At 48.0% G+C, this 17891-nt stretch overlaps 1 protein-coding gene across 3 annotated transcripts in view; it reads left to right on the top strand.

Annotated features, from left to right (window-relative positions):
• The window catches only part of Runx1 (RUNX family transcription factor 1), a 230826-nt gene that overhangs the window by 148639 nt on the left and 64296 nt on the right, over positions 1 to 17891 (top strand). For all 3 annotated transcript variants that reach the window (XM_047563274.1, XM_047563272.1, XM_047563271.1), the window contains one exon: positions 347 to 503. In XM_047563274.1, the coding sequence (XP_047419230.1) occupies positions 347 to 503 (157 nt within the window). The remainder of the gene's footprint in view (positions 1 to 346; positions 504 to 17891) is intronic.

The following is a 17891-nucleotide window of genomic DNA, read 5'->3' as shown; positions in this document are numbered from 1 at the left end:
TTCCCAGATGTGTAGAACTAAGAGGATAATTGCTCATGAGATGGCACAGCTTTTCAAAGTCCTTGCCATTGCCCGACTGGGCAATGTGACCTTAGGTAGCTTTATTAGGTGAATTTAGTGTTTAGTATGGAAAAAATTTATATTTAGTTGTTCATAATGCAAGTAGAACAAATCTTCCCATTAATAACTGTTACTTTGTATTGCTTAAGTTATGGTTCTGTTTTCTCTGCAAACTAGAAGGGATCATCAAACACACATTTTATTTTAGAACAACTGCTGCACAGATGACTTACCAGTGTATGTATAACGTTCTGATGTCTGTATTTGTCCCTTGACTGGGGTTTAGGTGGTGGCTCTGGGGGATGTTCCAGATGGCACCCTGGTCACTGTGATGGCTGGCAATGATGAAAACTACTCGGCTGAGCTTAGAAATGCAACCGCAGCCATGAAGAACCAAGTCGCAAGATTCAATGACCTCAGGTTTGTCGGTCGGAGTGGAAGAGGTATGTATCTGTCAAAACTGAATTTGCAACACAAAGTATTTACGGGGTAACCAACTCAGGTTTTAAAACTTGAAGCAGTTGCTGTGATGGTCTTTCTTGTTTTGCTATGACAAGCTTTTTAAAAAAAATCTTTTATTTAAAATTTAATATTTTAAACAGAATCTAACTTTACATTATTGTTTTTTGTTGCTAATTGGTTTAAGACTGATGTGGAACATGCAAAACACATTGTAAATTTCAACAAAACCCCTCAAGGTTTTACTAATTTGTGAAAATGTAAAATTTACCACAATGGAAACACTACACGGAGGGGGTTCTCTGGTTATTAAGAATCTATTTACTGTAGACCTTTAACTTATGATTCATGTGCTATCTGTGACAAGTGACAGAATTTCCAGTGACCACTTTGAATAGTTTTAAGGGATCCTTAATGTAAAACATGGAAGCATAGTTTGAGGCAAACTTATCTTTTTAGGGTAAAATAGGAAGAAATCGTGTCAGTATTACTGAGAGCAATATGCCCTTCCTGTTATATTTGTTTTGAATGCCTTGTTAACAATTTGGGAGGAGAGATTGACCCACTCAGACATTTTAGGTACTAATCACATTAGAAACCTGAAGATCCGAAGAAACTGTTGCATTAGTTCAGCTATAGGGGTAATTTTGTTTTTATTCCTCTTTAACACTGTATCAAAGTATTAAAGCAGGAAGAGGAATCTTGGCTCACTGTAATCATCTCAAGTTTCCAATTATTTTCAAGTATTGTCTTTTCTCTGTATTGTAAGAACCTAAGCCATATTTTATACAATGGGAACAAACACCAAAAGTTTAGTTGAAAGAGGCAGGACAGTTTGTTTTAAAAATCTCCTTTTTGTAATACAGTACTGAGTAAGCTTAGGAATAAAAGTTATTTCAAGTTTAATAAAAGAGACATGATAAATACCTGGTAATAATAGTCCTTGTATTGGGAAAAAAAAAAAGAAAAGTCCCAACTATAGGACTAGTCATTATTCTTTATGAGGCACTCAACAATATTAGAAAATCTACATTCTTAAGGTTGGATTAGTGGGAGAGGGAAAGGGGCAAATGTGTATAAATTTGGGAGCTGTTGTTTTTGTTACCCTGGCTGTCTGGAGCATTTTCATAATAGAATCATAGCTGGAGAAAATGAAAAACTTAGAACGTGATTGAAAAATATATGCTCATGGTACTAACTATGTTAATAATAGGGTAATACAGAGAAAATTATATCCACTTATTGAAAGTATGAGTGATGCTATAAGATATAAAAGCACAAGTCATTAAATGGGTTCACTTGTTATATTAAAAGTCCCTGCCTTTCAGCAAATGGAATTCGCATTATGATTCAGAGATGTGTGTTTAGAAATCATCTTGAAGGCCCCGGATGAGTCGCTGGCAGAGTGGGTGAGAAGCCAATAAAAGAAAGAGGCCCCACTGCCAGGCCAGTGTCCACCTGCCTGGCTAACAGTCTTAATTCAGTTCTTGTGGATTTCTACTTTCAGGAATCGATAGCTGCGTATCATTCGGTTGCTTTTCCAGAGAAAGTATTATTATCATAATATGCATCTGTGTGGGGCTGTGTGTCAGATTTTGGTTATAAAAGTTTTGAAAGCTATTTAATGACCCACGCCAGTGACATTTTCCCATAAGGAGTTCAATAGTGGCTTTCTGGCAGGATGCAGTAAGTTGGCGATTATAGAGAAGGAGGTTTTGAAAGCAGCGTGCTTATTTTTCTGGTGGTGAGGGCTGATCTCTTGTCCCTCGTTGGCCATTTCTGTTTTGAGTGGGTGACTAATAGGTGCTTACGTTGACTTGGGTAACAGTGAACTGTTTCTCCAAGGCGTGGATTGTTTGCGCTCTGCTGCCTGATTTGTGCCAGTGTGCCCTTGAGTTTGCATAAACCCCCCCAGGGTGACATAGCTGCAGCCGAGGCTGGGATGTCTTCTCATACCCTGGAATGAAAAAATTAACTCAATGCCGTAAATGGCAATATTTGTTTTTCATGGGCTCTCCTTCCCATGAATGATAATAAGTAATCAAAAATACAGGAACACTAATTGAACATTTGACCTAATTATGTTTAGCGTGTGTAATATTGGTCTTGAGTGATTTTTTTTTTGGGGGGGGGCTGTCAATGCCTAAGACAAATGAGCTGTCAAGAGACCCGATTTGACTTGGTCTCATAATTTTACTTAGTAGTTTTAAAATACAATTTGATTTTGCTCTTTCTAGTGTGTCAACATCAGGGCCTGCCAGGCTTTTTTCTTTCTTTCTTTTTTTTTTTTTTTTGCAATTTGCTTCCCATTAGGAGGAGAGCAGATGATTTTCACTAATTTTGACAATTAGTCTTAATCTCCCTCACTGAATCTTATCCATTAGAAGTTTCATTATGTTTTATTAAGTGATCCTAAGACTATCGTTTCATTTTCTGCTTTTGGAAATATGCTCCTGGCCTTGATACACTCCATGGTGACCCTAAAGGTCCTGGTCATGGCTCATCCACACATTTCAATACCGATTTTGAATCATATCAAAAGCCACTCTTCTGATGGATCCCCAAAGGGGCCAGGGGCCTACTGTAGGATGACAGGTAGAAAAAGATGTTCCCTTTCTTTTACCAGTTGCCAGACTGTAGGGATCGTAAACCTCAGAGAAATTGCTAGAGATTACACATGGAAGGGTTTTTCTCTGTTCTACAAAACTCATCTGTCTGGGTGCTGGCTGAAGTCCAGAATCACAGCTCCTAACCTCGGGTTCAGCCTGGAACTGGGAAAACCTGCCTGTCCAGCTTCCACGGCCCTGCTGACTGCACTGGCCCCTAAAAATATGGGTGAAGGCCTCAGCAGCCGGGACCTTCCTCCTTTTCTTCCATTTCCTCCTTTTTCTCCCTGGCAGTTTAAATCTCATTCAGGTTATATCTCAGCCTTGGAATGTTTCTCCCTTTGATTCTGTATCACCATGTAAGTTGACCACCTTTCCAAAGGAAGAAGAGATAAATAGCTAAGGAAGAAGAGATAGCTGCTTCCAGTAGGAGGGAGTTAGGGGGCTCTGGGCATTAGAGATTAGGAGAGCATACCTCTGGTTGTTCAGAGCAATGCAGATTTTGCCTGGGACTATCATTCACCTCCCGAAAAATCCCAAGTTCAGGGCCAAAAGGAATTCTTTGTAGTGAGATTAATGGACATGGCAGTTTACGTAATTTTTACCTGCAGTTAATGCAGGTGGTACGGATATATTCAGAGTTATTAGTAAGTGTGTCATGGCTTCAGGTGGAGGCGACATCTAAGAAATTTAGCAATGACATCTGTGAGTGCTTTGTCCCTGTTGTTTTTAATCAGCTAGAGGGAAATCGATCCGTGAATACAGCCCTAGTTATTTTATTTCAGAACCAAAGAAGAAATCTACTAAACCATATCATCAGCCACATTGTAAATAGGGGAAGAGAATCCCTTGCAGATTTCCCTTCTCTTTTTTTCTAAGAGTACAATTTTGAAAATGTCATACATAATTTTGAAAATCCTTTGGAAGACTTTTCCCAAGTAGGAAAAATATGCACATGTGTAGGAAATTTCCTGTGCAATTTTAAATTTCCAGAGCTTCTGGAGTTTGTTTGTAAAGCTTCTGGGGATCCATGGATGACCGGCCAGGAGTCTGTGGATTTAGAACATTGGGTTGTCCGTGGTGCATCGTCTAGCATAAGGTTTCACGTAGCAAACACCTGGAAAATGAAAAAGTAAGTGAAGAAATGAGGTGAACATTCCCTCACTCCAGGACTGTTTCTGTCACGGCCTGCTTTTGTTATAGCCAGGGCCTGGTTAGTGGGATTAGAAATAGATCCCACTCAGGCTGCCTGTCCCGGCCTTTGGATGGCCACCAGGTGTGGGTGAATGTAATCACTTGTCAAGGGGAGAGGGCCCACCCTGTCATTGACACCACAGCCTGTTCCTCTTGTATGCACCAGTCCCTGGCTGCAGGGCCACCGTGAGAATTCCAGGCCCAGTCCGGGGATGCCAAGTGTTCTGTGACCTGTCAGGATGGGGTTTCATTTCTAGGTATTTATGATGGTCTCCCTGGCAACTTTATAACCTTGCCCACTTTCAAAATAGGACCCTTTCTTCATGCTTTTATAAGGTGAAATTCCTTCTTTTCACTCTCACTGTGGATGTCTTCCCAGAGGTGATATTTCTCTTGTTGAAATTGGGGCTGGTACATATTTATATGAGGTTGGTTGCTTAAGGAATTTACACCGTTAGTTTCTTTTACTGTATTTGGGATGCAGTATGGACACATTGCCCTTCAGATGGGTAGCAGACTGTGGTGGTGAGGAAGAGAAGTTATATTTGGGAAATGGTGAACTGCACCAATATTCTAAATGAGAGACAAGTCCTTATGTAGTGCTTTTTAAGGAGAGATGGTCTGAATGACTCACAATAATATACTAGGATCTAAGTCATTCTCTACTACATCATAGGTTTCATACTACAGGGAAAGGAAAAAAAAAAATCCATCTGCCAACCCCAGAGACATTCCATGGATAATGTTCTAGATATAGGCTGGCAATCAGATCTCCTGAAGAGAATACAGGAAGACACCAGTTATGTTAAGACCCGGTCTCCCATCCCCCTTTCCACTTTTTCTCTAATGTTATTGATCTATACTTTAAAATAGCATATAGATTGAAATCTGGTTTCTTGAGTGAGCAAATAAGGTTGAAAAAGACCCACTTCTGATATGGCAAGCCTCGGCCAGCCCTGGCAATTACCGCCTTTCCATGGCAGGTCACAAGCTTGCATCTGTGATCTGATGTCGAATTCATCTCTAGAGATCAAGTTTCTTACTCTCTTCTACATTCGCCAATAAAAGAGGAACAACACTTTCTTCAAGCGAGTTGTTCCCTGCCCTGCTTAAAGCTTGGCTATAGCAAGGACCAGAGCAAAACTGACTTGAAAACTTGTGCCGGGAACAAACAGTGTCACAGTTTATCCCTTCATGGTCCTCTTGCTGATTTTATGAAGTGCCAGCCATTGCCCATGGTGTCCGACAGCTTTTCTTAATTGAGGTTATTTGTATGAACAGTATTTTTCACTTGATGGGCAGAAGCTGTTCTCTTCGCCCGCCCTCAACCCCTTCCTGGCCAGCCAGCTTGGTGGAGCCAGTTCTCTTTGGTCAGGACAGAAGACTATCAATCAGAAAGTGCCTCGGAGAGAAGTAATGGTTGAGTGATTTTTAGAGCTTCCTGTTTCTGCAGCAAGCATTAGAGACATAAACACTGGTCCAGCCAGCGGCTGCAACGCGGCTCTGGTTCTAATAAATCAGTTTTGTATTTTCTTTTTGTGCTGGTTGGCGAGGGGCGAGCGAGGGTGGAGAAGGCTGGTTATGGAAGAACATATTCTGTGTTTCTGGATTTTTTTTCAGTTTTAAAGAAAAATTACTTGTTGAAACAGAGAGATGGTGTAATGTCTGATGACTGTTCTCTCTCTGCTGATGATTATAAAACAAGTTTAGATCAGCAAGGGGATGTTTATGAGTAACATGTACAGTCACCCCTCCGTATCCGTGGGGAATGGGCCCCAGGACACCCCCTGCCTTGGATACCCAAATCTGCGGATGCTCCGGTTCCCTCTATCAGGGGTGCAGATTTGCATACAACCCCGTCACATCTTTCCATTCACTTTGAGCTCTCTCTAGACTGCTTCTCATACCTAATTCAATGTCAATGCCATGTGAATAGTTGTTCTACTACAGTGTTTAGGAATAATGACAAGAAAAAGTCTATACATGCTCAGTATAGATCTGATCTGTGGTTGGTTGAATCTATGGATGCAGAACTCATGGATACAGAAAACAGACTGTACTGTCAATTCGCTGTGGTTGCATGCTTTTGAACTCTGTTGGACCTAGCCAGTTGTATGTATGTGTGTGTGTGTGTGTGTGTGTGTATGTGTGTTTCCATACTTCCATTGAGGAATTTCTTGGACCAAGATGTCATCGAGAACTAAATGTGTGCTGATGACATTTCTCAGTTAAAGCTCAAATAAAAAACTAATAGAAATTAAGTGAGTCAAGTGGATTGAATGAGCTGCCTATGAATTTGTTCAAATGTGCCAGTGTTGTCTGCTTCCTGGCAGGGTGTGGGGCCAGTGAACCCCACACATGGGGGTGGAATTTAGCAACCTGAATTCATGGATTTCAGTGGTGCTACCCTGAGTGCATGGTTCCGACTCAAGTCCCACACACAACAGAAATATATCTTGGTCTGTTGGTGATGGCGTTCATTTAGTGCTGTCTGATGTGGGAATCCAGCATGTTGCCCGCCCTCTTTTAGCCTGTGTTCCCATTCAGGAACTTCATTTGCTGTCACTGAATTTTCTTCAGTGAGGGTGTCAGGGAGTTGGGGACCCAGAACTTGTGAGGGAATCCCAGCCACCTCCTGAGAGGCTCGGGCCACTCAGTTTCCTCGGTGAGGAAATATTCATTTAGGAGCCACTTAAACTCTGTTTTTTCCCCAAAGAAGATAGAAATAAACTTCCTGCTTATTTTGCAACTGAGATTACTGGCTGCTTCTACCATGAGATTTAGGACTATCATCATGGAGCACGGGCATCCCACGCTAGGGAGGTGCCTGGCCAATGAGGGGCCCAGCTGGCCCTCAGCAGAGGTGTGTGATGCACAACAATCCGGGTGGCTCCAGTGCCATCAGCCACGGATGTGACAGCCTACGAGGCGGGAGGGGGTTTGGAGGTAGAAACACCCAGTTGGCTTAAGCCATTGGTTTCAGGACTTCATGGCTGTGTTCCTTCTTCCTCTTTGAAATCATTGTGTGGTATCAGTCATCTATCTACCCACCTACCTACCTGTCATTAATAAGGCTTTGCCTGCCTCCTTAACTAGTACCTCCAGAACCTACAGTAAATGCTTTGCTCTTGTCCTTCCATTTGAAACTGTGGAGAGGTCGCAGTTATCATTTCATCTACTGCTCTGCTTATCAATTTTGAGGATACTCTTATTGTTCCGTGGTTATCAGCTGCAGGTCCTTGACCCCTAGGGGACATTTGGTAATATGTGATATTTTTGGTTGTCACAAATGATTTTTGAGGACTGCTTCTGGCTTCTAGAGGTAGAGGCCAGGGCTCTGCTAAATATCCTACTATGTGCAGGACAATTTTCTCCAACAAAGTCCTAATCCAAAATATCAGTCGCGCTGAGACTGAGAAACCCAGATGGAGAAGCCCAGACCTAGCACCACAGCGTCCATAAACTGTCATGTCTCCTAACATGTCTATCTCCTCACAAAGTTCTTTAAAAACTTGATTTAAAAATCTACATATAGCCAGGTGCAGTGGTGCACACCTGTAATCCCAGCCGCTCTGGAGACTGAGGCAGGAGGATCACGAGTTCAAAGCCAACCTCAGCAACTTAGGCCTTAAGCAAGTTAGCAAGACCCTGTCTCCAAATAAAATATAAAAAAGAGGCTGGGGGTGTGGCTCAGTGGTTAAACGTTCCTGGGTTCAATCCCTGGTACCAAAAAAAAAAAGAAACCAAAAAAAAAAGTTTACACATAATAAAAAATGAAATGAGAGAATATCACTGAATTTAAGAAGCTTTTTTTAAAAAAATGAAAACATCCCAGTGTTCAATGTGCATAGAATTGTGCCATCTCTGCAAATCTGTCAACCTCAACTGGCATCAGGGCTGGGATGTGTGATGGCCAGAGGAGAGAAAGGCTGCTGGTGAGGTGGTCCACACATCAGGGACAGCTCTTCTGGGGAGCCTCCCGACTGTGGCCACTCCCATGTGGAGGTCACTTGGGTGACATCCATAGGTAAGGCAGAAGCAAGAGAAAACTCCGCTGGTTCCTCAGTGCTCTTCCCGAATGCTTCATTGTAGGTACCAGAGATCCACTGATTCAGGAACATCAATTAATGTAATGGGCGGAGTTTACTAGAATTAAAAAGTACTTACAGCAGGTCATTGTCGTCCACAGAGCCCTACACTCCAGAAAGGGCACCTGAAATAAAAAGAGAGACAGCGCTTGGGAGGGGAGGCCAAGGCCCGTCTCTGAGCACAGCCAGGTTTGCTACCCACAGGTTGGGTTTGTGGCTCCCTCAGGCAGAGGCATGGCTGGGTGCTTCTGGAGTGTCTCCCCACCTGCCCCTGTGAGGTAGTTAGCTGTCACCTGTTTTTTGTACTGAGATTCAGGGAAAGATGGTTTGAAAACTCAGAATCCGAGGAGACTCCTCCAGGTGTTCTTCGGTCACAGGTTGGGTTTCTGGAGTAAGAGGCTGTGACTGTTCCCTTTATTCTTCTCTTCACTTGCTTGCTTTAACTGCACGTGGACACTCCCCTTCCCCTTTCCTTAAAGCCCCCCGCAGTCAGAGTTCCCAGGTTTGGCGGGGAGCTCAGTTGTGTGTCAAGTCTTTTGTGACTGGTGAGAGTTAGTCCAGATGGGAGCTCCCTTGGTGATGGAGCTGGGGACTTCCCAGAACTCACATGCCACACAGGTACTAGATGTGCCTGGGAGTGGAGGTCGCTGGGGGGGAAGCTTCAGAACAGCCGTGGTGTGCAGAGGCCCACTGCAGCGGTCACCTGGACCCCAGCACGGTGAAAAAGAAAGCACCAGGAGGAGGACCAACAAGAATCGTCCACAAGCAAAAGACCAGCTCATTCCCAGAGAAGCACTGGGTGGTATCCTCAGCCACGAGGCCCGCGCCTGCCGTGTGGTGGACACTCCTGAACTGTCCGCACATGGATGACTTCTGGGCCTGTTTTGCCCCAGGCAATCGAGCCAAGTGAGTAGTACGGGCTTCAGTGGGTACGTCACCAGGAGGAAGCAGACTCAGCTGAGCCACTGCCGACCTTTCAGCCTGGTCCTTGTGCTGCGCAGGGCTGTCCCGTGACTCGTTGAGTGTCGGAAGCGTCCCTGCCCTCGATCCAGTAGCCAGTGCACCACCTTCCCAGTTGTGACAACCAGAAATGTCTGCAGGATTGCCAAATGTTCCCTGAGGAGCAGAGAGGACTGCCCTTAGTTGAGACTCCCTGGCTTAAAAGTCTATGACCGTGAACCAGTAGCTTGACCTGTCTGAGCCTGATTTTGCCTTGAATCTTGGGAGTCAGAGGTGCAGAGAGGATGGATTACTCCCAGTAAAACGTAGGCCAGGGCTCATTTCTTTGCTTGGTAAGCTCTCTGCAGTGCTGCTAACTCTGGAGTAGACAGTGACCACCGTGAGTTCACAGCAAGCAAACGGTATCGCCCAGAGGCCTGCTGTTTGTTGGTCTAAGTGGATGAGTTTTCCAGAAGGAAATATTGACACTTATCCCTATTCCTCAGCCCCATGGAGTTCTGAGGCCCCGAAAGGGTTATGCAACAGGCACTGAGATTTCAGATTAGCAATGGAAGAGATGAAATTAAATATGCACTGTAATTCGAGGCACTGTTTTTCATGGGAAAAGAAGTCCTCCCAACTCAGCCTTTCCAACTCCTTTGTCCAAACATTAATGGCATGCAAATATTTATGATTCATAATGCCCCTTTTAATTCCCGATCGTATTTTAACAATAAACACTGCATTTTAACAATGAAGCAGAATAATCCCTTTGTCCTGTCGCTGGGCTGCACAGGCTGGCACCCAGCAGCATCACATTCTTCCTGAGCCGTAATTGCTGCCTCCACCCAGTCCAGGGGAGTTTTAGGGTAGTGTCACTGCAGTTTGCCCTGGACTGTACTTCAGGCCACGCCGGCTGTCCCACTGGAAGCCATTCTGGAGATTGTATCTCAGCCTTCTCCTGAATTGCATGTGAATGTCCTGCATGTTTTTCTCTTGTGGCCAGATATGAATCCGAGAACTGATTGACCAGGCTGTTAATTGGAGAGGTATCTTTCTACGCTGTTATCTTGCACTCTGGCCAAATCCCTGGGCTCTAGATTACACCGAGGTCATTGTGTCCCATTTAATATTCCTCTGATTCATAATAACCCCAAAGAAACACATGTTCATCTGTGACATTTCTGCAGGTCATGTGACAGCCCATGAAAACAGGGCATCCTGCCGGACCCCCTCAAGGCCTCAGTGTCCCCTTCTGTGAATAGGTGTGACGTGCCTTTCATCCAAGCCCCACAAGGTTGTTAGAAGGGTCAAAGTGAGATTGCTTGCAGGTAACAAGGCAGAAAGAAGCGCCACAGCGACGTGACACTGTTTCCTTCTACGGTGACAGTCACTGGGGCGGGGGAGAAGACAGCTGGTTGGAGGCAGCACGTGTCTCACTGAATCTGAAAGTCAGGAATGGCAGCGATTCCATGACCCATTCCTTCACAGCAGGGGTCTCATTCCTTTATCTTACTACGGACCTAAAGTGACAGTGTCCAAGAAGCAGCAAGTTTCTTAAATAGTCACAAGTAAGTGCCTGCACGATAATCCTTGCAGACGTTGGCTGGGCACTGACTCGTGTTGTTGAGGCATAGCGTCTACTTCTGTTTTGTTGTGATGGTTCCTTGCCTTGTCCCTGGGGACCTCCACAGAGGGCATTTCCTGCCTGCCTTCATCCCATGGCCCTCGTGGGCCTACTGTGTGTCGGGCATGGGGTTAGCACTGAAGATTTAGAGTTTGGCTGAGGGGAAGTCACAGCCTTCGGGGACCAGTGAGGGGTGGGACAAGCAGGCCATCACTGTTTGTAGTGGACAGCATGAGGGCCAAGGGCCGGTGTGACGGGAGCAAGTGAACCTCAGTACCTAACCTGGTACAGGGACAACGGGGCTCCCCAGACAAGTTGTCACCTTTACTGAGACCTGCAGGTGACAAGAGCCTGTTCAGGTAGAGGCATCCAGTGGAGAATGTGGAGTGGGGTGGGAACACAGGCCTGCGGAGGAGCTGAGGCGGCCATCTCGGGAGCCCGGGAGAGGGTGGGAGCTGGGGCGCCCGTAAAGGCCTTGAAACCAGCTGGGAATTTGAACTGATCCTCACAACATAGAGGGCACCAGTGGGTTTTAAGCAGAGAAGAGCCATCACCTGATACAAACGTAGCCAGCCATGTAGATCAAGTTTGGAGAGGGGAAAGGACATTTGGAGGGTTCCTGGGGCTCAAGACCAATCCAGAGACGGAGCACTAGTTTCCAATCAGGCAGCCTTGGGCACGTGTACGTTTAGCTGCAGACACCCATTTAGTCAACGTTGCTGTACCCAGAGGTCAGCGGGCACCTCAGTCTGGCCTTGAGCTTCCCTCCCTGCCCTCTCAGCATCCAGTCTACCTGGCCGTCCTCCTACCTGCAGCAACAAGTGCTCAGGTAGCGGATGCTCCGGATCTGAAGGCCTCAGGCTGCCCAGCCTTGGGCCTCTGTGCTGTGGCTGCAGGGGGCGTGGACTTGTGCTCGAGCCTCTGGGCTCTGGGCACACACAGGCTGGGGCGTCAGCCAACCCGGGAGGTCACTTCAGCCACCTGCCCTGCATGGCCCCTGGCTGGAGTACACAGTGATGGATGAGTGGAGCCTGGGTGGGGCAGTACCAAGCAGAGGCTCCCCTGGGTGGAGGGACAGCAGCAGGGCTGTGCATTTATGGTCTGCTAAGGTGGGCGACTCCGCTGAGACCCAGGGAACTGGCGCCAAAAGAATCAGGAAGATGCAAAGTGAATGTGAAGTCTGGGGAAAGGAAATGCAGATCAGGGTCCCTGCAGATACCAGACTCCATGGACATCCCGATCCTCTGAATAACATGGCTTAGTATTTGCATATAACCTACATAGATCCTTCTGTCTAATATACTTTCCTTTATATTATTATTTGTGTGTGTGTGTGTGTGTGTGTGTGTGTGTGTATGCACATGTGTGTGTGGTAAGGGTATCAAACCCGGAGATGCTCTAATGCTAGGTTACATCCCCATTTTTTAATTTTTGTTTTGGCCGGCCTCAAACTTGCAATCCTCCAGAGTCACTAGGATTACAGGCATGTGCCCTGCACCCAGCTGCCCCATGTACTTTAAGTCATGACTAAATTACTTATAATACCTGATACAATGTCAAAGCTATGCAAATAGTTGTTACACTATATCCTTTATGGACCAGTGACAGGGAAAGTATCATCCAGGTTCAGTACAGAGCCAGTGTCTTTCTCCTGAATAATTTGATCTGTTGTTGTTTGACCCCTTGGATGTAGAACCCTCGGATATGGACCCGAAGTACCAACTGTGCCCCTCATAAAGGAATGGACTTGCCCATCCATTCCTGTTGTACTCTGAGCTCTTCCCACCTCCAAAAGGAAAGCAGTTCTCCCCAAGTGGAGTTAACATCAAAATGAGCCAGCTGTCCAAGTTGACAGACTGATTTCTTGATTCCTTTTTCAGATTTTTTTTAATAACCACTCGAGAGAAGATACAGGGATGAATCAAATGTGCCTCCATGCTCAAATATCTCATCTCCATAGAACTTCTTGAGAGAAAATGCTTCTCATGGTTTGGTTTTCTCCAAGTAAAACAGCTATTTTCCAAATGATCCATCTTTCCATACAAATGCTGTTCCTATGGAAAACCGCGTCCTCTATTTTAAGCCCCTGGCTTCTGGGGCTTGTTGTTGTGCCAATCCTGAGCCTCTGGTCCACATTCTGCCTGTCCGGACACACATGGGGCATTTTGCACAAGAGAGGAGATATATTGACATCTGAATTCAACTAAATTTAGAGAAATCAGGAGATTTGTGCAAGTTGAAGAGTTTGTTTCCAGTTCACAAATCCTCAAATAAATTAATTACACAGTTCCACTGTCAGAAATAGAAGTGTTTGGGTAAGGAAATGGCAGAGACATGGACGCTTGAATTTTGTCAGGCTGTTCCAGTGGAAAAGTGAGAAATAATTGAAAGTGCATTGTGAAAAATACTCCAAAATGCAGATCGCCTCTGGAATCTAACGGTGCATTGACTTTAATACTTAGTTTTCTATGATCAGTATTAGACCTGGAGTAATCTTTAGTCTAAGGAGAAATGCCCCTGCACCCTTTCAGATCTGTGGGGAATTCCCGCATTTGCAAAGAGCCGCCTTTGAGCCCTGCTGGTTCTCGGAGGATCTCAGGTTCAAAGTCAGCCTCAGCAACTTAGCAGGCTCTGAGCAACTCAGTGAGGCCCTGTCTCTAAATAAAATACAAAAAGGGCTGGGGATGTGGCTCCGTGGTTAAGTGCCCCCGGGTTCAATCCCCAGTGTCAAAACAAAAGTCATGTTTTTTCTTTTCCTTTTCCTTTCCCGCTCCCTTGGGTGCTTTGAGGTTGTGAACACAGGTTGCTTTCCTACCGAGATACACAAGTGTGTGAAAAATGTTAAGATCGTGCTTCTGCGGGGTCTGACCCTCAGGGAAGACCGAGCGCTTGCTGGACGCCTTCCTGTCCGTGACACAGGGCCAGTTTCAGATCCCCCAGCACAGCCCTCAAAAGGGGAAGGCGACTCGCGGGTCTGCACCCACACCGGAGAGCGGTGGTGGCAGCGCAGCCCTGCGAGGGGGCTCCCGGCGCTGAGTGTGCGTGCGCGTCTGCTCCGCAGCGGTGTCCGGGCCGCCCCCTCCACAGGGCCCACCCCGGCAACGCCCCCTGGACTTTTTGCTTTGGTTTCCTCCCCACCTTGACTTTTTGGGGAGCAGGTTGCATATTTGCAGCAATTCTGGGGTGTAACCACCTCCCAGGCGGGTTGAGAAGCAGGGTGTGTGCTGGCCGTGTAGACCTGCACGGTCCAGCCCGGCTTTATCAGTGCACTGGGGCCGTGTGACTCCACCGTTCCGCCTCCACCCAGGGCCTCCTGCAGCCTTGCCTTGGTCAGCGTGTCTCAGCAGCCAGTGTCCAGGAAGGCTCACCCCGTGACCTTCTTCCCAACTAAATAAAGCAGTGAGCATTTTGCCCTGCCATTTGGATGGACACACTGGCGTCAAGGGAGACGACACTTGTTGCCGTGGCCTGGCTTGTTTACATAGCAGACCAGCCAGTCACAGTTGCACCTTATAAAGGCTGCCAGCTGGTGAGGCAGAAGTGAACTTGAACTTAAAGTTTGAGTTGAACTCGGGCCTGGTAGCGGCTCCGTCACCTGCCGAACACACGCACAAGTCAGATGCGCACGGTCCTTCATCCAGCTCCTGGTCACACCAGCCCTCGCGGCTCTGGTATCATGAAGGAACACGTGTCATATCTTTAATAATTTTCCAATATTTTCTGAGAGCTTGCTCAGTGCCCTGCTTTAATAGCCAGTGCTCATTTAACCTGCATAGCAAGGCTATGAGATGGAAGGACTGTTATCTTCCATCTTACAGGTCACAAAGCGGAGGCCCCAGAGAGGTTAGGTGCCTGGCCTGAGGCCACACAGCTAGCAAGTGGCATTTTTGAACAAAGGTGGGTTACTTGAGAGTCTGCACTCGTAGTTGTCCCCTGGTGTGTTTCTACCTCCATAGGGTTAGATCATCAAGGGATGCTCCCTTGCAGTTTCCAGACCTAAGTCAAGACGACCCTCCTCCCCCGTCTTTTCTTTGCTCTTTCCTTTCAGTCCTGGTGCTTCTCCGCGGTGGCCTCCTGGAGCACAGCTGCTGGAACGTCTGCTGCTGCCTTGGCCAGGCGTCTGTGAGCAGGAGAAGGGAAGGCCTCCGTGCAGCTCCCCCGTGACCTGCAGCTCGCCCCTGGGGCCAAGGGCTCCTGCTTCCAGCAGCACCCTCGGGGCGGCCCCAGGGCCATCTGTGCGCTGGCCAAAGCCTCTGCTGGTCTCGGAGGCCTGTGGCCAGCGCGTGCTTCTGGGAGCTGGGGGCTCTGCTAGGTTGTGGATAAGACACGCGTTCTCCCTGGGGCAGCCGGGCCTCCGCCCCGCCACCCTGCCGAGCCGGGGCTGTTGTTTTGTGGTCAGTCCGGCCTCTGGCTCTCCTTAGACTTCTTGCTCTTCTGGCCACAACTTGCTGAGAAAAACACTTGAGAGTCTATCGCTCCCCACGCCCACGCACTTGAAATACCAGGCCCGCAGGTCGTTCTAATGAGGGAATTTGGCTAATGACAGGTGTGCTCCGGGGGGCAGCTCCCACTTCTGCAGGTGCTGGCCAAGAAGGGCTGTCTCAGCAGCCGGGGGCTGGTGGGCGGAAGGCGGGCATCAGGCAGCCATGCCCAGTGGCTGCCTGGAGCCCATTGTCAAGGGCATGCCAGGTCTGGCCCCAAGAATACACAGGAAGCGGAAGGCAGGGTTTTCACCCTGGAGAAACGTCAGTCACCTGTGAGAAGACAGTCATTCCCATCTGCCAGATAATAAGCAGATGTCCCTGCACTTAGTCAGCTACAGACAGAGCCCCTGGTGCCAAAGACTACATGTCGGCTGCTGGGGGAACCGTGGACCTCGGGGAAATGACCCACGTGGCAGCTCTTGCCACGGCAGGCACGGAACATTCAGACTTAGGAAGAGGAACAGTGACTTCGCAAATCCTCCCTGGGTTGAGTTTCCCTCCTCAGTAGGCTGGGCTCCTCCTGAGGGGTCAGCAGCTGAAAGCCCAGACTCAGCCCGGAAAGAATCTGCTTTTCAACCCTCACCCAGGTCCTCAGTGAGCTGTCGAGGACAGTGTGTGTACATGTCACAGGGACAGTGCTCACTTTTTGGAACAGTGGTAGGGTACCGTGAGTTTGGATTCCTTGTCCTGGTCCACAGGGTTTGTAGGTGGAGATTTATGACAGTAGCAACAATAACACAAATAACAAAGAGTCAGTTCTGGAGATCCTGCTGTATATAGGAGCTGTGTGACTTTGAGAAAGTTACTTAACCTCTCTCAGTCTTAGCGTTGTAACCTGTTCATCAAAGGCAGTGAAGTCTATCTTGTTTATTTCATGAGGTTGTTGTGAGTACTATACGCAATACTATCCGGGAGAGTGTTTGAAAGTCGTAAGCTCTACACAGACTAGAAATGCCAACATTGTGAACTCAGACATTCTTCAATATCATTTAGGAAGTTGTGGATAGGACAGCCAGGGGAGTCCCCCGAAGGAGCAAGACTATTTCAGAGGGCAAAGCAAACTCAGGACGGTTTGTGCTGGGTTGAACAGTGTCCCCTAAAAATTCATGTCTGCCTGGAATCTCAAAATATTCTCCTGAAGAAATAGTAACTTCCCAGGCATAATCAAGTTCAGGTGAGGTTGCCCTGGATTGGGCAGGTCCCAAGTCCAGGACTGCTGTCCTAACAGGAGAGGGAGACGGGACTCAGCCGCTGGCAGCCAGCCGAAGCCAGAAAGAGGCAGGGAGGTCCCCCACCTGCTGCCTTGGAGGAAGCACAGCCTTGCCCACGCCTTGGCTTTGGACTTGTGGCCTCCAGAGCCATAAGCCAATGAATGTCTGTCCTTCTGAGCCTCCCGGTTTGTGGTGGTTCGTCACGGCTTCCCCAGGAATGGATGCTGCATTTTCATGAAGTCTGTGAAATGCCAAAGCCGTGGGTGACAGGGGAGCAGTCACAGTGTCATGGGGCCTGCGGGTGGCAATGGGTGCGTTGGCACCTGGAGGGCACCGGGCACCCACCATGGGGAGGTGGGATCATTCGTGTGGGTGCCCAGACTCTGGCTCCCTGGTGGTGGAACCGGCTCGGTCTCTGCCCTCCCAATGCACCTGGGGCCTTCTCAGGACTGGGCAGCGTCACTGCCATTGCTGGTGTCCCCACCCCTCTTTGAGGGCAGCCTGTGGGGTGCATAGCAGGGTCCCTGTCCTCTCCTCAGGGAACTCAGGCCTCGACAGCCACAAACCCCAACAACCCCACCTCTGGTTAGTCGAAGGTGAGGAATGGTTTATGGGGCTGCTTGAAACAGCCACAGAGCAAACTGTCCTCCTCAGGGAAGGCCACCTGCAGCATGGGCAGCCAGTGACCCATGAACTTCAAAGGCAGGGGGCCTCAAGCAACAACTCCTGGGTGGCTGGCGAAATGGCAGGGGGACAGAGACCCCGGGGCCCTATGATGGAGAAGATTCTAGAAGCTGGTTCTAAGAGTTCATCTTGACAACTCAGGTGTAGCCCTCACGGGCCCTGGATGAGAAGGGACGGTCTGACCGGGGGCCTGAAGGAAGCGTGCTTCCCAGCAGGGGTCACGTGGATGCTGCTGCTCCTTGACCTGTCCTCAGTCAGTGACCCGTGACTGAGAGACGGACCTCCTTGCTGGGCCGGGCCAGAGCCTCTTCCCTCCTTTCCTCCAGAGCAGCGGGGTGCCAGGGCAGGACACCATCCGGAGTGTCTCCAGATCACATCCACCTGACGGTGGTGAAGCTCTGAAGGGCTCTTCCAGGGGAGAGGAGCGCAGGCAGGGTCTCCTGGCCACCGTGAGCTAGCCCTGTGGACCACCTGCCCCCTGCCTGCTCCTCCAGATGGTCCTCTGAGACCTGACCTGGCAGAACGGGCTCACTCATCCC

Source organism: Sciurus carolinensis, chromosome 9, assembly GCF_902686445.1.
Source record: "Sciurus carolinensis chromosome 9, mSciCar1.2, whole genome shotgun sequence".
NCBI classification, from domain to species: domain Eukaryota; kingdom Metazoa; phylum Chordata; class Mammalia; order Rodentia; family Sciuridae; genus Sciurus; species Sciurus carolinensis.
This window is presented reverse-complemented; position numbering and strand designations above follow the sequence as displayed.